This window comes from Alexandromys fortis, unplaced genomic scaffold (assembly GCF_014885135.2).
Source record: "Alexandromys fortis isolate MF-2015 unplaced genomic scaffold, M_Fortis_MF-2015_v1.1 scaffold_258, whole genome shotgun sequence".
NCBI classification, from domain to species: Eukaryota; Metazoa; Chordata; class Mammalia; order Rodentia; family Cricetidae; genus Alexandromys; species Alexandromys fortis.
This window is the reverse complement of record NW_026068132.1, coordinates 234,499-252,944: the sequence shown is the minus strand read 5'-3', so window position 1 is coordinate 252,944 and position 18,446 is coordinate 234,499. Positions and strand designations below refer to the sequence as shown.

The 18,446-nt window shown below is 47.3% G+C and overlaps 1 protein-coding gene across 3 annotated transcripts; it reads left to right on the top strand.

Moving 5' to 3' along the window:
* Positions 1-7,670: 7,670 nt before the first annotated feature.
* On the top strand, positions 7,671-17,871 carry Haus4 (HAUS augmin like complex subunit 4). 3 transcript variants are annotated; one of them, XM_050126227.1, is made up of 9 exons: positions 7,671-7,816; positions 9,608-9,682; positions 11,358-11,500; positions 11,589-11,720; positions 12,551-12,685; positions 15,591-15,687; positions 15,985-16,261; positions 17,237-17,305; positions 17,428-17,871. In XM_050126227.1, the coding sequence occupies exons 2-9, from the start codon at positions 9,628-9,630 to the stop codon at positions 17,603-17,605; spliced, it is 1,086 nt and encodes a 361-aa protein (XP_049982184.1). In that variant the 5' UTR covers positions 7,671-7,816; positions 9,608-9,627; the 3' UTR covers positions 17,606-17,871. The 3 variants fall into 3 exon arrangements, with proteins under 3 accessions (XP_049982184.1, XP_049982183.1, XP_049982185.1); XM_050126226.1 differs by lacking the exon at positions 7,671-7,816 and adding an exon at positions 7,897-8,207; XM_050126228.1 differs by lacking the exon at positions 7,671-7,816 and adding an exon at positions 11,153-11,218 and having other exon boundaries at positions 9,664-9,682.
* The last annotated feature ends 575 nt before the right edge of the window (positions 17,872-18,446 follow it).

Below are 18,446 nucleotides of genomic sequence, written 5' to 3'. Positions count from 1 at the left end.
TTTGGTTTTTCGTGACAGGGTTTCTTTGTAGCTTTGGAGCCTGTCCTGGAACTCCCTTTGTAGACCAGGCTGGCCTGGAACTCACAGAGATCTGCCTGCCTCTGCCAACCCAGTGCGGGGATTAAAGGCATGTGCCACCACCGCCCGGCTTAACTTTTTATTTTGAAACAGGATCTCAATAAATTGCCAAGCAGAGTTTCAATTTATGATGCTTGTATCTCAGTTCTTTTTCTTTTTTTTAATAAGAAAAAGTGGTTTATTTTCATTCTTTGCTTTGGATGGTCTGGGATGATGGGCCCTGAGGTTTTGGGTCCTATAGTAAAGGATTTAAGTGTTAATGTCCATGCCACATAAAATTATCATCAAATTAATTTCTTAGGTGTTTCCCTCAGTAACCTTTCTTTAACTACAGGAAAGTCAACCATCACCCTTCATGTCAGTTCCTACCTATACTGGCAGCACTGGTGTCTTTAGGTGTGTTTCTACAACCACCCAGGAAGCCCCAGCATCATTATAGACATCTTAATTGCTGCTAATTGACTGGGAATATATTTTATATATTTTCTGGGTTTATGTTTTCAAGTTTCATTAGTAACATTCATTCTGTACAAATGCCTTTACCTTGTCACTTGCTGACCATTTGACCATACATACATTATATGCTTGACTTTTTAACTTTTTTTTTTTTAAGATTTATTTATTACGTATACAGTATCCTCAGTGCTTTGCCTGCAGGCCAGAAGAGGGCACCAGATCTGATTACAGATGGCTGTGAGCCACCATGTGGTTGCTGGGAATTGCACTCAGGACCTTTGAAAGAGCAGGTGGTGCTCTTAACCACTGAGCCACCTCTCCAGCCCCTTAACTTTTTTTTTTTTTTGGTCTTCACAGTGAGCTATAGAATGAAGCCCTGTCTCAGTTCTTTAAGTAGCTGAGATTTCAGGAAGGAGCCATTGGGCCAGTATGTTCTCATTCTGTCTCTCAAACTTTTTTCTTAAGTTTTATTATTATTTGTTTTGTTTTTTACTCTTGTTTTTTTGAGATAGGGTTTCTCTGTGTAACAGCTCCCTAACTGTCCTGTCCTTAAACTCACAGAGATCCACCAGTCTCTGCCTCCGAGTGTTGGGATTAAAGGTGTGTGTCACCCCTGCCCTCCAGTTTTATTATTTGAAATTGTGTGTGTATAGACATGTGAGCACTGACACCCACGGAAGCTGGAGGTCTTCGAACCCCTGGAGCTGAAGTTTCAGGCAATTGTGAGTTGCCCAGCATGAGTGCTGAGAACAGAACTCAGGCCCTCTGGGGGCTGGAGAGATGACTCAGTGGTTAAAAACACTGACTGCTCTTCCAAAGGACCCATTCAATTCCTAGCACCCACATGGCAACTGTCAACTGTCTGTAACTCCAGTTCCAGGAGACTCAACACCCATGGCAAAACATCAATGCACATAAAATAAAAATAAATAATATATTTTTAAAAATTCCGTATATTTATGAAATAAAAATACAGGAAAGAATAAAGAATATGTACTAGGGAACATGCTGGCCCACGCCTGTACCCGCGGCCCACGCCTGTACCCATAGCCCACGCCTGGACTCGCAGCCCATGCCTGTATTCACAGCCCACACCTGTACCCACAGCACTTAGAATTTATGCCTAAGTCACAGTTACATGGGTCAATCACAGTGAACTTGAATGTTGTAACTGTCTTAGCTATCATGGTGGATATTGTTAATTAGCTGAACTAAATTTCTCACTGGTAAATAGAATATGGAAAGTACACTCAGTTGCTAGCTTCCTCTTGCTTTTGCTTTTTCTATCATAAGACTTTACTTTCAGAAGGTGTTTCAAGGTCACCATGTGAGTTCTTCCCAAACAGGAAACCTCAAGTGCCCTTGGAATGGCCCAAGTCTCCCGGTTAGTGTATGACTTTCAAGGGAGAACCTCTTTCATCAGCAACTTAGCTTGCTTACCATCTAAGTATCATCTATATCTATCTATCTATCTATCTATCTATCTATCTATCTATCTTCTGTCTTCTATCATCTAACTATATCTACCATCTATCTATCACCCATCTCTCTATCATCTATCTGTCTATCTAATGTGTATGGGTGTTTTGTCTGCATGTATTTCTGCACATCACGTAGATACGGAGCCATGGAGGCCAGAAGAGGGTGTTGGATCCCCTGGCACTGGAGTTGCAGAGTCTGAACCACCATGTGGGTGCTGGGAATTGATCAGGGTTCTCTGGAGCAGCCACAGTGCTCTTAACTGATGAGGCATCTCTCCAGCCCCCAGGGGAATGCTGTCATCGACCTGGCGCAAGCTTTCAATCAAGTCACCACAGCGTGCACACAGTTACAGCAGGATCTGTGTGCAGTCTGCTTCATGCCTGGCTTTTCAAAAGCCTTCCTCTCTCGAAAAATTCCCCTGCACAATCTCATCGTCCTTAAGCAAAAATTGCTTCAATCTGTCCTATTTTTGAGCCAAATTTCTTTGCTTTTCTTTGAGATCTAAAATTTCTATCAGGGCTCGTTTATATTCCAGCTTTCCATAGTGTCTCAGGGTGAAGGTGGGTGCGCTGCGATCTGCTTAGCAGATAACTGGTGAACAGTGAGCAAGCCCTTGAGGCTATAAGGGGCAGGGCTCAAAATTTCCTCAGAAGTGCTAAACTGTGGCTAAATCGGTACATTATAAACATCTGTCTTGAAATTCATGTCATAGGTTGATTACATATTTTCTTTTATCTTCTTGTTTTCTTCTCAAACCGTGCACTTACAATGGCCATGACATTTTCTAGCTTAATCATGAATCTTTGTCACTCTGAATACCCTCATTTCCAGTGAATGCCTTGAAAACAGTTCCCTGAAACTTGCTCCTCAGTCCATGACACATCCAGACACTCTCTGAGCAGTACATCTGATGTTCAGAACTTTTTCTGAGCAAGTGGTTTAAAAGCAGACTGATTCTGAAGATTTTATTGCTATCATTTGTTGTTCCTGGTTTTGTTGTTGATTTTTGTTCATTGGGAGCCACTGAGTCTGGCCAGTCTTTGTGGGTTTTTCTGTTTAGCCTTGACTGTCTTAGAACTAGCTCTGTAGACCAGGCTGGACTCAAACTCACAGAGATTTGCCTGTATTCTATTAATTCTATTAGTGATACTAAATATTGGCTGGAACTCTTTCTTTAGTGAACCATTTTGTTTCCTGGCTAGTATGGGAGGCAGAGTGCCTGCAAGAATCCTGTGAATTTCCACTCTTTTCTGCAATGTTAAACAGTGCACCAAAGGACTATCCAAGTCTAAAAGGTTCAGCAGACTGTTCTCAGATTCCCATTTACACGTATCACCAAGTTAAAATGCACAGAGGTCTTGTAATTTGTAAAGATTTGTCACTTATTAATTTAATGAAATGTTGATTGCCCAGCAGCCAGGCAGAACGTATAAGCAAGGTGACCAGAACAGGAGAATTCTGGGAAGAGGAAAGGTTCAGTCTGTAGTTGTCACCCAGACACAGAGAAAGCAAGATGAGAATGCCTCACTGATAAAAAGTACCAAGCTACGTGGCTAACACAGATAAGAATTATGGGTTAATGTAAGTTGTAAGAATTAATAAGAAGCCTGAGCTAATAGGCCAAACAGTTTATAATTAATGTAGACCTCTGTGTGTTTCTTTGGGACTGAATGGCTGCAGGACTGGGTGGGACAGAAAACTCTGTCAACACAAAGGTTTTCAGAAGCCTGGGTTGACAGCAATGTCTTGAGAACATTAACTGAGGATAGATGCTCTGACTAGTTTTTGTCTTGCACCGCCCACACCTGGCGGGAATCTAGCTGAGATGTATCGGGGCACATTCTTGGCTTCCTCATTAAAGAGCAGTTAAGAAATGAATGGTTGTGCTTTGCATGTGGAGTGTGGCAGAGCAAAAGGTGAGACCAAGGGCTGGAGAGATGGCTCAGTGGTTAAGAGCATTGGCTGCTCTTCCAGAGGACGTGGGTTCGATTCCCAGCACCCACATGGCAGCTCACAACTGTCTGTAACTCTAGTTCCAGGTGATCTGTTGAGATATGAGCGGCAAGGCTGCGTCCCCAGCACCCGGCCGCCCGCATGGCTTGTTTATTCCCTGAAATAATTACACGGAAACTGTATTCTTTCAAACACTGCCTGGCCCGGCTAGTTCCAGCTTCTTATTGGCTAGCTCTTACATATTGTTCTAACCCATTTCTAATATTCTGTGTAGCCCACGAGCTGGCTTACCAGGGAGGATCTTAACCTGCGTCTGTCTGGCGCGGGAGAACCATGGCGACTCCGTCACTAAGCTTCTTTCTCCCAGAATTCTCTTCTGTTTACTCCACCTACCTAATTTTCTGACCTATGAGGGCCGAGGCAGTTTCTTTATTAATAAGAAATCACTCCCACATCAGAGTCCCAGAGCTCCAGGAGGTTGTAAGTGGCCCAAAGTGGGTGCTCAGAACAAAATTTAGGCATTTGGAGAGGGCAGCAAGTATTCTTGCTGAGCCACCTCTCTAGCCCTGTCTGTTAGTTTGTTGGCAGAGTCTCTCTATGCAGTCCTGACTGTTCTGAAACTCATTCTGTATTCCAGGCTGGCCGTGAGCTCACAGAAATCTACTTGCCTTTGCCTCCCCAGTGCTGGGATTTAAGGTATTTACCACTCTGCCCACTATTTTTATTATATTTTTATTTTAAAATTTTATTATTTATTTGGGTGAATAATCAAATGTGAATGGGGCTGGAGAGATGGCTCAGAGGTTAAGAGCACTGGCTGCTCTTCCAGAGGTCCTGAGTTCAATTCCCAGCAACCACATGGTGGCTCACAACCATCTGTAATGAGATCTGGCTCCCGCCTCTAGCATACATGTGTCTGGGCATACATCAAGGCAGAATGTTGTATACATAGTAAATAAATAAATCTTTTTTTTTTTCCGAGACAGGGTTTCTCTGTGGTTTTGGAGCCTGTCCTGGAACTAGCGCTGTAGACCATGCTGGCCTCGAACTCACAGAGATCCTCCTGCCTCTGCCTCCCGAGTGCTGGGATTAAAGGCATGCACCACCATCGCCCGGCTAAATAAATAAATCTAAAAACAAAACAAAACCAACAAGACAATCACATATGTTTATATGTATGTGAAGATGCATGCATCTATTCAGGATAATGGCGATTGAGTCCAAGATGCTACATTTTCAAGAAGCTAGTTCTCCATCACTTGACAACATCCCCCAAACCCTCTTTGGTTTGCTTTTGAGACATGATCTCACTGAGTTGTCCAGACTGTCCTGAGTTTGGGATCCTTCCTGCTTCAGCCTCCTGAATGTTGGGAATGGTGGTGTGGGCTGCAGTGCTGCTCAGTGCTGTTCAGTAGCTGGCTCGTGACGGTGCAAAGTGACAGCAAAACTCTGAATATTTTATTCCAAAATGCCTCAATTAGGCTGGGTTCTTTAAAAATACATATACACGGGAAAGGAGGTTGGCAGGAAGCATGGGGCAGAGGTGGGGTTCTTGCTTAAGGTCTGATTTGAACGTTCTTTGCAATTCTTTGTTGAATTTCCATTTTTGTTTTGCTGAGGCGGGGTCTCTCTATGTAGCCTTCGCTGTCCTGGAACTCAGTCTGTAGACCATGCTGGCCTTGAACTTACAGAGGATCGCTTGTCTCTACTTCTCAAGTGCTGGGATTCAAGTCTGTGTCGCCTTTGTGGCATTCCTGACTGCTAGGATGCCGCTCTAATCTTCCCAGCCCTAGAGCCTAGAGGGCTGACTCATCTCAAAGAGAGCTCATCTAGAAACCCTTCCACACACAGTTTCAGATAGCTTGCTTCCTGGCACCTCCATAGCCCTTGTCTCTGCCTCAATTTGCTGGACTCTTTCATTTGTCCTAAATGTTTTCAATTTTTTCCTCTCCTTTCAGGTGCACTGAACATAAGATTGATTTCGCAGCCTTGCCTATCTCTTTCTGCAGAAAAATGTCTGTCCCCTCTTGAAGTTTCTCTGGTATTTATAATCTAAACTGCCCTTGCAACACCTATTTACTGCCTTGGATTATTTCCTTCGCACGCGTATCTTCTCCATAGACTGTGACTTTCCTCAGGGTAGGAATCAGGTCATATTTATCTTTGTGTCTCCCAAAGCACTTAATAAAACACCTCACTTTCATAGTCTTTCCCAGGCACTTTCTGAGCCATTATCTCATTTGATCATTACATCAATGCTAAGAGATTGGAGTAACTAGAAAGATGTTATTGCCCTCTTTTGACAGGAAGGAGACTGTAGCCCCAGGTCTCCTGGCTTGAAAGGGACAAAGAGGAAAGAGATAATTGCCTGTGGAGGTCTGTCCAATGCCAGGCCTCCACCACAATCTTCTCCACCCTTCTGGAGGGCAGCCTTCCTTACCTTCACCTCTCAGGGCCTTGTATGCCTTAGAGTCGCTTCGCCAAAACCTTGTAGTCCAGCATTAAAGAACAACTTGAAGATGAAATTTCAGTAGATCCCTGGCCAGTTGAAAATCTCCAAAACCTGCTTGCTGTTTTGTTCTGAGCATGTGTGTGTGCGTGTGTGCGTGTGTGTGTGTGTGTGTGTGTGTGTGTGCCTGGTATTTAATGAGGCTGCACTGCAGAACTGAGGAAGCATGAACAATTTTTAAAAGCCTTGGAAAATGACAGCACTCCAGCATTAAACACGAGACATGGGTGCTCTGAGCAAGGGCATAAAATCTTTCCGCACCGGTTCATTCCTCTCTGTGTACATGAGTGGAAGTCTCTACTTGTTTCTTTTCTTTTCTTCTTTGAATAGGATCTCTCAATGGAGCCCTGGATGGAACTCTCTATGTAGATCAGGTCTCCTCAGACTGAGAGATTCTCCTGCCTCTGTCTCCCAAGTGCTGGGGTTAAGGGTGGGCGTGACTCTGATCAGCCCTAGCTTGTTCTGAAGGAAGACGAGAACAGTTCCATCTCCTAGAACACTTTGCCCCACCCATCAATTTGTTCTCTCATGCAAGAGAGCTAATAATTGGGCTAGAGAGATAGCTCAACCATTGCTCTTCTAGAAAACCTGGGTTTGATTCTCAGCACCTACAGGGTGCTTCTAACCATTTCTAGGGGATCCCAGAACACCAAACATATAAGCGGTACACATACATGGAGGCAAAACACCTACACACACAAATAACAGCAAAATAAATAAAGCTTTAGAAAGAGACTTAATAACTTTGAAGCAGTTTACTTCATATAAAACTTTCATTCAGATGGGAGGGCAAGACAGGCGGATCTTTGTGAATTCGAGGCCAGCCTGGTCTACAAGAGCTAGTTTCAGGGCGGGATCCAAAGCTACAGAGAAACCCTGTCTCGAAAAACCAACCAACCAACCAACCAACAGTCAACCAACCAACAAACAAAAGAAAGAAAGAAATTCAATAGCCAGGAGATGGCTCAGTGGTTAAAGAGCACGGACCGCTTTTGCAGAGGGTCTGAGTTCAAGTCCCAGGACCCGCATCAGGCAGCTGACAAGAGCCTGTAACACCGGCTCAAAGAGCTCTGACTCCATCTTCTGGTCCCCGTGGACACTGCACATTTGTGGCGCATGCGCGCACGCACACATAAATTAATAAACCAGCTGGGATGCAGTAGCGTGAGACTTTCATTTCGACACTAGGGAGATAGAGGCAGGCGGATCTCTTAGGTTCCAGCCAGCTTGGTCTATAAAGAGAGTCGGCCAGGGCTACACAGAAGAACCCTGTCTTGAAAAACCAAACCAAATAAATAAATCTAAAACGACAACACATTCGAGAGGAAGCCGGTAAAGGTACGATTTGTTCGAGGACCCCAAAGGCAGGCCTGAGCTTCCGGGCTGGGCCGCTCCCTCTGTGTCCGTCCGTGCCTTAGCCCTCCCTTCCATTAAACGGGTACATCTCCGACTTCCCGGCCGTTGAGTCGAGCGCGCGCTCCCGCGGCGCGCTCCCGGGGCGGGGTCTCCGTTCCCGCCCAGCGCAGCCCCGCCCCGCCGCCGCCAGGCCAATTTCAGACCCGTCCGGTCTCCGCTGGCGGGAGCGTCCACTCCCGGCAGCCCCCGGCTGTCACCCCAGGCAGCCCCCGGCCTCGGCGCCCCGTCGGCGGGGTGTGCAGGTTTGCCCTAGACGTCCGCGAGCTCGCAGCCACGCTGCGCTCGCCCTTAGGACTCCTTGGCGGCCCAGACGGTAGGTCGGCGCCGGCGAGCGCGTTCTGCATCTTGATTATCTCGGGCCTTGTAAGGGTCACCTCTTGTGAGAACACCTGGGAAATCGACCTGTGTCCAGTGCAGCGTGCGGGACGGCTGGAGGGCTGGCAGCTGGGCACCCCCGGGCGTGGGACCCCGGGTGCCTGCGCAGGGTGGGGTGCAGCCTGAGGTCACGTCCTGTGGCCACTGAAGGCGGGCGGTTCTGCTGAGGACCCCGGGCCGGTTGAAACTGGCCCGCAAAACTTTATTTGCAGGAGTAGCTCAACAATAAACTGAATTGGTAAAACTGAACTTAACTAAACAGCTTTTGTTGACAGGTCGATTGTTATTCATTCTTCATGTTATGTTCGTTATCGCGGTTTTGCAGGCGGAAGAGGGTTGGCACCTGAAAAGTGTTTCCCTTAGACTCACAGAAACATCAGGTGGCAGAGCCGCAAACTAAGGCCTAGCATCGCACCTCCTCAGCTGCGTCCCCGTTACAAAACAAACGGCTACTTGCTTTCATGTGACTCTATAAAAGGAGCGAATAAACCAATATTCTGTGAGCCTGAAGCATTAAGCTCTAATAAGCTTCAGAGTCAGCGTTTGGAGGAGAGGGTGGAGAAAAAACAAACAAACAAACAACAACAACAAAACGGGAGTGAATGGGTGGGCAGTGTTTGTGTTCCTGTTCATTTTCTCACTGCCCTCTAGTGATGACGCTCTTTTTCGAGTTACCCTAGGTTCTGGCAAACACCCATAGCTGTGTCCCCTTAGCTACTACTGTGCCCTCTACAGTCCACTATGGTGTCCTTACCCTTAGGTGCACTTCCTAGCGATATGGGAAAAGCTGTTGTGGTTCACCTGTCTGTCACTCCTGCCCTGACCAACAGCTCTTCCATGAGGGAACACAGTCAGAGAAGCGCTAGAAAATCAGAGAGATGCTCCTACAACTGAACTGTCACTGGGGAAAAGGCACACTTGGGCCCCCCTCCCGTTCCCCAGTCTCCCGGGAACATGAGTGCCACAGTTTGTAGGCACAATAGTAGTGGTAGGGGCTGCCTTCCATTAGACCTCAGTGGATTGGGTGGGGGCCGGGTGGTTTCTTTAGAATGAGTCATCTTTTGGACAGCTCAGGGAGACGTTTTGTTCTTGGAATGTAAGGTGTTCTGGCACTTCATCTGTCTTTAAACGCTGGAGAGTTTGGGATATGTGATGTCTGATACAGCCCTTCTCTGAGCAAGATGGGGTGGTGCACTTGGGTGGCAGAGGCAGTTGAGGATCAGAAGTTCAAGGCTTGCCTCCCTGGCCCAGAGATTGAGACCAGCTGGGCTTGTGAGGCCGCCCGGAGCAGCCAGGGGTTTGTTCGTCTGGCAGTTTCTTCCATTTGGTTCCGTACAGGATAATATCAAGACATTCAGATGGCCTCTGGAGATTTCTGCTCACCTGGAGAAGGGGTGGAAATACTGCAGCAAGGTAAGGGTAGCTCTCCGCGAAAGGCTTGGTGGCTTTTCCAGGGGTCTTGTCTAGGTCTTTGCTTCTGTGATGAAAAGGGCTTACCCCGTTTCTGAGGAAAGTGAAATTCAGGAGATTGAGGAGGACTAAATTGGAGAATCAGGTTAGACCAACTGTTCACATAGATTCGGTATCTGCTTCTGCAATAGATGCTGCGTGCCATGCTGTATTGGTAGTCTGTTGCCAAGGTAACGGTGGCTGGCCTGTCCATTAAAGGCTTCTTTCCTACTTGTGTTTTCATGTTTCTCCTCTAGCCCAGGCTAGCCTGCCTCCACCTCATAGTTTGGAGATTATAAGTGTGCACCTGCCACACCTAATTTTATGTCCGATAATGAAAATAAAAGCTTTCTTAGTCTCTAAAATGACTTTGGATATAATAGTCCAAGGAGTAAACATCTTGATGTTTGGTAGGTAATGGTAAAAGCCCTGGGAGAGAGGTGGAAAAGAAGGGGCCTTGAGCAGACAGGGTAACTGGAAGCCGCTGCCCCCTTGTGATGACGTGCCCACGCGGGTTCCTCAGCTCTGCTGGAGTTCTAGTAGTCAGCTGCTTTCTTCCGCCTTTCCTCAGCTTTGCTTATGTGACTGAGGTCTCTTCCACAGCTGGAATTTGCCATGTCTCTTTCCCTCTCTTCCTCAAGAACTAATGATTCTGGCCTGGCTTGATGTTGCATGCCTGTAATCCCAGCATTTAGGTGGGAGAGGCAGGAGGATCACAAATTCAAAGCCAGCCTGGGGCTACATAGAAAAAAAGGATTCTAGTAACTTCGCATTAATGAGGTGTTTTGGTTACTGGTGGTTCATACTAAAGGTCTCTTTCTCTCTTTCTCCCCTTCCCTCCCTTCTCCTCTTGGAGCCGGGAAGCAAACCAAGTCCTCAGCAAGCACACACTCTACCCTCTACTCCTTGCATTTCCATTCACTTAACTCTAACGTTGGAACTGGGGCTGTAGGTGGTGGTTGAGCCTGTGCTTAACGTGTGCAAGCCCTGGCGACCTTACTTTATTAGATACTCGTTTTCCTTTGATCAATATCCTTATATATAAAGTAAATACTTTAAATACTTTTAAGTATCATTTCTGGTTTATTTGTGATTTCTATTTTGAGACAGGGTCTCGCAGTATAACACAGGCTCCCCTGGAAGTCACGTAGCCCAAGTTGGCCTCGAACTCCTAATTCTCCTCCTCCTGCCTCAATCTCCCTGATGCTGAGATTCCAAGTGTGTGTCACCACATCCAAATATTCGCTGTTTTATTTGTTTGTGTGAGGGCTGAAGTGGGCATCAGAAGACATGTTTCAGGAGTGGGTGCTCTCCTTTACCATGTGGTTTCCGGGGCTGGACTCAGGTGACCAGGCTTGGTGACAAGTGCCCTGACCAGCGGAGCCATCTGAACGGCTGCTGTTTGTTTTTGACATTGTCTTCCTGTGTTGTCAGGCAGACTTCAATGTCTTGGCTTTAAAGGCTGCTCCTCCCCAGTCTCCTGAGTAGCAGGGACTACAGGTGTGTGTCATGGCCCCTGGCTTCATTTTCCCTTCTAAATTGCATCCTATTTAGAGGATTTTCCTACTCAGAGCCAGGGCTGTCATTTTGTTTGTTTCAGAAGTGATGCCCAATGTTGCTTTGTCTGTCATTTTTTAAGTATGTGTCAAGCAGTTTCCTCCCTGTGCCCTGACTGAAGAGGACCTGATCCAGAACCCGAATTTCAGCAAGCTATTGCTGAGTCTCTCGCAGCACATGGACGAAAGTGGTTTAAGCCTCACCCTGGCGAAAGAGCAGGCTCAGGTAAGGCCCCCAGGAGAAGGGATGGCAGGAGGAAGATAAAGTCCTTGAGAGAGAAGAGTCTCAGACAGGGGCTTTGTTTTATTTCAAGGCATGGAATGAAGTTAGGCTGCGTAAGATGGCGTGGCTGAGGTACGAGATCTTGCAGAGAATCATCCAAGAGCTGCTCGTGGACTATTATGTGAAGGCACAGGACAAAAATCTGACATCGGAAGACAAAAAGGTGAGGCCAGAGAACTGGAGGGGGGGGTGGTTACGGTGATCAGAACTACCGGGGTAGGCAGCCGTGGGAGGCTCTGGACAGAGCTCAGTGCAGAAATTGAGGCCAGTCTCGGCAACACAGTGAGACCCTGTGGGAAGAGAGGAAAGGAGGAAAGAAAGAATGGCCCGGGGTGGCGGGGAGGGGGGGGGGAGAGGAGAAGGAGAGGAAGGGAGAGGAGAGGGACATGGAACCCTAGTCTTCAGTTAAAGTGGTGACTCACTTGAGGACTTGGAGAAAGTGTGAGAAGAGGTGGTAATGACATCCTTTCGTTTTATTCTTTTGAGACAGGATGTAACCCTTTGTAGCCCTGGCTGACCTGGAACTGGCCATGTAGACCAGGCTATCCTCAACCTCATAGTCTGCCTCTGTCTCCTATGTATGAGATTAAAGGCCAAGTCAAAGGTGTTTTTTTTGGGGGGAGAGGGTTTTTTTTTTTTTTTTTTTTTTTTTTTTTGAGACAGGGTTTCTGTATAGCCCTGACTGTCCTGGAATTCACTCTGTAGACCAGGCTGGCCTCAAACTTGCATAGATAGACCTGCCTTCTTAGTGTTGGGATTAAAACATGTACCACCACTGCCCAGCTAAATCAAAAGTTTGTTTTCTGTTGTTTTGTTTTTTTGAGACAGGGTTTCTCTGTGTAGCTCTGGCTATCCTGGAACTTATTTTGTAAAAGAACTCACGGAGATCCTCCTGCTTCTGCCTCCCCGAGTGCTGGGATTAAAGGTGTGCACCACCACCGCCCGGCTCTGGTTGTCAGTTTTATAGTCTGTTTTTTTTCTTTTTATTCTCAGTTTCATGAGACCCTCGAACAGCGGCTGCTTGTAACTGAGCTGGCGCAGCTTTCGGGTCCCGGCCAGGAGACCGAGATGCCCCCGCTGCTAGGGTTCGAGAAGGCCGACCTTCTGGAGCTCATGCCACCCTCACAGGTTGGAAGCAGTTCTCGTATCTGTTGTCTGTCTCTCCATCTCTTTCCACAGGATCTCATGTACTTTCCTCAGGTTGGCCCTGAACTCTGGATCTCTCGTGTTATGCCTCCCACGTGCTGGGCTGCAGGTTGCACTGCCATGCTTGAGTTATGAGGTCCTGGGAGTCAGACCCAAGGCCTTGCTATACCAACTGAGCTACAGCCCCAGCTAAACATTCCTTTTTTTTTTTTTTTTTTATTATTCTTGTTCTATGTTTATGGGTATTTTGCCTAATTGTATATCTGTGCAGCATATATGTGGAGTGCACACGGAGGTCAGCAGAGGGCATCAGATCCCCTGGACCTGGATTACAGTGAGTCACCATGTGGGTGCCGGGACTTGAACCCAGGTCCTTTGGAAGAGCAGCTAGTGCTCTTAACTGCTGAGCCATCTCTCCAGCCCCTAACTTTTCTTATTAAGCTTCACTATTTTTCTAAAAACTATATATATCATCTGGTCAGACTCAAAAAAACCATCACACCCAAGAACGGAATATCTGAAATGCTACATTTAGAAATTTTGTTTTTCTTTGAAACTATAGCATTTATGTTATGATGGAGGCGCTGGGTTCATCACTGCCCTCTTGGGTTTAGCTGGTGGTGTTCCTTCACAGAGCCCACGTCTGAGACCATAACAGACAATTTCAGATGTCTCATTTGCCCAGCCCTGGTAGTGTTTCTGTCAGTCTTGGTGTTCCAGGCCTCAGAGTCAGCGCAGCCACACAGCGTGTGCATCCTCGTGAGGTGCTTCTCAACACAAAGTCCCCATTGTCATTTTGCTCTGCCCCTCAGCCAGAGACTGGAAGAGTGGATCGCAGTGTTCGTATAAACATCCCGTGTTGATAGTATACTCTCCTTGCTCGCTCTCTTGTTTTAAGATAGATACGAATGCTTTGCCTACATGTATGTCTGAGCACCACATGTCTGAGGAGACTAGAAAAAAGTGTTGGATCCCCTGGCGTTGCTTTCCCTCCAGCACCCTGGCTGACCTGAACCTGCTGCCACCTCGGTCCTGAGGCCGAGGCCTTGGTGAGCCTTGTGTGCTGCTGCTGCCTCCATGTTGGGAGCCAAATGTTGGTTTTTGACTAAGTCTCTGTCAGTTGCTGGATGAAAACCTCCTACCTCAAAGAAGCAGAGGAAGCAGCCGGCCTACCTTCCCCTCTCATGGTCATCTCAGAAAAAGTGTTTCTCGCTGGGCGATGGTGGCGCACGCCTTTAATCCCAGCACTCGGGAGGCAGAGGCAGGTGGATCTCTGCGAGACCAGCCTGGTCTACAGAGCTAGTCCCAGGACAGGCTCCAAAGCCACAGAGAAACCCTGTCTCGAAAAACCAAAAAAAAAAAAGTGTTTCTCCCACACCGGCTGAAACAAAAACTCTTCCAACCAGATGTCCCTCCCCTCTACTTCCTGTGTCTCTCTCTCCCAGACCTCCCTACTTGCCCTCACTCTCTATGGTTACTTCCAGTCAACTGATTGCTTGCTCCGCCTTTTGACCTATGGTTGATTTTATTTAAATGATGCGATCTCGGGGTTCACAGTGTGATCAACTATCCCACAATACCCTGGAGCTGGAGTTACGGCTGTTGCAAGCTGGGAAGCAAACCTGGGTCCTCTGGAAGGGCAGGCAGTGTTCACTACTGAGCCATCTCTACAGTCTCCCCACTTTTGAAAACATTTTTGGGAGATAAGGTTTAACTGTGTAGTTGTGGCTGGATGTGGGTGAGGCTGGCCTTGAACCCACAGAGATCCAGCTCCTAAGTGAGCACTGCAAATAAAGGCGTGCTCTACCCCTCCTGATGTTCCTGGTGTTCCAAGACAGGGTATCACTCTGTAGGCCAGACTGGCTTTATCCTTGGTGACTTAGTTAAGGCCTGCTTGGGCTACACAAGACTGCCTTTAAAGCAAAAGGACCCAAATTAATAGAGGAAATTCAAGAGTAGAGGCTGGGGAGGAGCTCAGTGCATGAGTACATATTGCTCTTGGAGAGGACCTGATGTTCAGTTCCAAGGACCAGTCTGGGGCAGATCATAACTGGTTGTAACTCCAGCTCCGGGGGTTCTAACAACACCCACTTCTGGACTCCATGAGAACCTACACTCAAACATGCACACACACACATCCCCACATAAACATATCAGTAAATCTTTAAGAAATGCTAACACTCAGGAGGCAGATGCAAGTGAATGTCTGAGTTCGAGTCCAACCTGTTCTAAATAGCTAGTTCCAGGCCAACCAGAGACATGCAACACAGTAAGACCCTGTCTCAGAAACAGAATGAGTAGAGGCTCATGCTTATAAACCCAGTACTTGAGACTGAAGCAGAGGGTTGTGAGTTCAAAGCCAGCCTGAGTCTATGTAACGTGTCTATCCCAGAAAACAAACAACAAAGCCAGATGTGGTGATACAAGCCATTAGTCCCACAGTCGGGAAACAGGCAGGTGGATCTCTGTGAGTTTGAGTCCAGCCTGGTCTTACACAGTGAGTTCTAGGACAGAGCAAACAAACAAAAACCCAAACAAACCAGAGAATAACAGCAGAGATAAATAAAATGATACCTCCAGTAGCACTCTGAACATTGTCTAGGCTTGAGTCATTTCCAGGGATGGGGAGTTAGCTCAGCGGTGGAGCCCTTGCTGAGCATGCTCAGGGTCCTGGGTTCCATCCCCAGTGTGAAAGAACAAATAGAACCACTAGTAGGATTCCATTGTGAGGATATAGCGTAATTTGCTTGCTTAGTGTTAGGATTTATGTTTTTGAGACAAGGTCTTATGTAGTCTCCGGCCTCCGTCCCCCAATACTGCCATTTCTTTGGTTGTGAGACCATCTGTGCCCTTGCACCTGATGGAGAGGTCTGTGTGCTCGCTTCAGGACTTCGTGTGGATGAGAGATCGGCTCCGGCTGGAGGTGGAGGAGCAGCTCAAGAGGAAGTGCTTTACTCTGCTGTGCTACCACGACCCCAGTTCAGGTGAGAGCCTCCCCCGTCGTGTAGCCTTCAGGCTCCTTATAGCCTGCGTTTCCGTTTTATGTGAGTTTGAAACAGGTCTTTTTTGTTGTTTTTGTTTTTCGAGAAAGGGTTTCTCTTTGTTGTCCTGGATGTCCTGGCACTCACTTTGTAGACCAGGCTGGCCTTAAACTCAAAGAAATCTGCCTGCCTCTACCTCCTGAGTACTGAGATTAAAAGCATGCACCACCACTGCCAGGCTGATGAATGCCCCCTAGGGCAGTAGCTATGGGGGTTTCCTGTGCTCCTGTCTCTGCCCAGACACTGATGGAGAAACACTGAAAGCGGCAAAGGTGTGGAAACTGCCAGAGGTCCTGGTAGGAGAGAAGCGGCAGTGCCTGGAGGCTAGGAGCCAGCAGAAGGAGCAGCTGGTGCTGCTGGAGAAGAAGAGAGCCACCTACTCCCAGGCGCTTCTCCGCTGCCTCACCCTGCTCCAGAGGCTTCTTCAGGAGCACCGGCTGAAGACGCAGTCTGAGCTAGACCGCATCAATGCCCAGTACCTGGAAGTCAAGTGCAGCGCTATGATCCTGAAAATGAGGTGAGCTGTGAGCCCACTGGTCAGAGGGATTCTGTCTCACCCGCCACTCCTCCACCCGGCTTCCTCATCTCTCCCTGCCTAGTACCAGTGGGTCCCCGGAAGTGCCATACGGCACTTTAACTAGCCTTTTTTTGTGTGACCCGAAAGTTTTCAGCACTTAGAAGTGTTTATTTACGGCCTTCTGAAATATAGGTGCTGTACTCTGAGGTCACTTGCTTGGGGACTCAGACTCACAGTGCTTTGTCTATCTCCTCTCTATAGCTTGACTACGGCTAGCTACTCTGGATTTATTTATTTGTTTGTTTGTTTGTTTATTTGTTTATTTATTTGATAGCGTCTCACTATGTAGTCCTGGCTAACTGCTGGCCTGCAATTCACTACGTAGGCCAAGCTAAGTTTGAACTCAGAGTTCCATCTGCCTGTGCCTGTTGAGTGTGCTGGGGTTAAAGGCGTGCACCACAACAACAGAGTTAGATGTTCCTTTTTAAAAATTCTGTTTCAATTTATTTTTCTTTTGTTATAATTATGACATAGGATTGTTTGAATGACCTCTGGTGGCCACAGAGATCAGAAGAGGGTGTCAGGTTCCCTGGAACTGGAGTTACAGGCAGTTGTGAGCTGCCTTGTGGGTGCTGGGAATTGAACCAAGGTCTTCTGCAAAAGATGCTCCTATCCACGGAACCACCTTTCCAGGCCCCAGCTTCTTGGCCACTCTTTACTGTATTTAAAAGGCGTGTGTGAGTGTGTTTGTGTGTGTGTTGGGGTGGGTGTGTGTATGCACACGGGTCATGTAGAGGTCAGAAGGTGACTTTGTGGATCCAGTTCTCGTCTTCCACCTTTATGTGGGTTCCAGGGATTGAGCTCAGATCGGTAGGCTAGCACACCAAGCACTTTTTATCCCCTGAGCCACCTTGCTGGCCCCTAAACTCTTTGATTTGGGATCTTCCATATAACATTCCTTTCTCCCTCTGTCAGGATGGAGGAGGTGAAGGTTTTGTCCGACACTTACAGTGCTGAGAAAGTGGAAGTGCATCGTCTGATTAGGTAAGAGCCCCAACAGCTGGGCACCGCTGTTCATGGCCTGGCCCCAGCCTCGTCAGATTTGCTCAGGTCTGGTTTCTGAGGACTCACAACTTCTACTGAACTTTCTCTGCTGGGGCTCTTAGGGACCGTTTGGAGGGAGCCATTCGCCTACAAGAGCAGGACATGGAGAAATCAAGACTGGTCCTGAAAACCTATGAGGTCCTTGGAGAAGACTTTGAGAACCTGGTGAAGGAATACACTCAGCTCAAACAGGCAACTGAAAACAAGCGTTGGGCTCTCCAGGAATTTAGCAAGCCCTAACCACTGAGTTGAGTAGACAGAGCCAGGAAGCATGGATTCTACATGGCCACCCTCACTTCCTGTTCAACAGACTACCTCTACTATTAGGGAATACGGGGACACTTGCCGAAACACTGCAATCATTATGACACCCTCCTGGTTTCCTTGTCTACAATGACTGGTTCTTTTCTGGGAAATGTAGCTATCAGATTTATATAATTTTATGCATATCTGTTTGCACCAGCCCTATGTAATATTATTTCCTGAATAAAGTAACAATGATTTCAGTCATTTTCCTTGGCAAAGATGGAAAAAGAACCTTGAAGTGTGTGTGTGTGTGTGTGTGTGTGTGGCGGTTTGAGTAAGAAAGGCCCCATAGGCCAATATATATGAATGCTTAGTCACCAGGGAGTGAACTCTTTGATAGAATTAGAAGGATTAGGAGGTGTGGCCTTGGAGGAAGTATGTCACAAGGGGTAAGCTTTGACTCCCCTCGCCCCCCCACAGGGTTTCTCAGTAGCTATGGAGCCTGTCCTGGAACTTGCTCTGTAGCCCAGGGTGGCCTCGAACTCACAGAGATCCGCCTACCCCTGCCTCCCGAGTGATTGGATTAAAGGCTGTGCACCACCACTGTCGGCTGGCTTTGATGTTTTTAAGCCCGTGCCAGGTCCAGGTTCTCTCTGCTTATGGACCAGGACATAGCTGTTCTAAGCATTGCTGTGGTTGTGTCTCTTCACAGCAATAGAATAGTGGCCAAGACAGGTAAGGCGGAAGAACTCAGTGGATCCGAAAGTAGAGCTGAGCTTTAAAGCTCTCCAAATAACGGAAGGTAGACTTGCCAGCCTGCCCTTGCGACCTAGAG

What these genes read in the sequence shown, in the direction of transcription:
- Haus4 (XM_050126227.1), top strand. Translation starts at nt 9,628, where the DNA reads ATGGCCTCTGGAGATTTCTGCTCACCTGGAGAAGGGGTGGAAATACTG. An exon ending in TGACATCGGAAGACAAAAAG is followed by an intron (nt 11,721 to 12,550) that starts GTGAGGCCAGAG and finishes TTTTATTCTCAG; the next exon opens with TTTCATGAGACCCTCGAACA. An exon ending in GAAGTGCATCGTCTGATTAG is followed by an intron (nt 17,306 to 17,427) that starts GTAAGAGCCCCA and finishes TGGGGCTCTTAG; the next exon opens with GGACCGTTTGGAGGGAGCCA.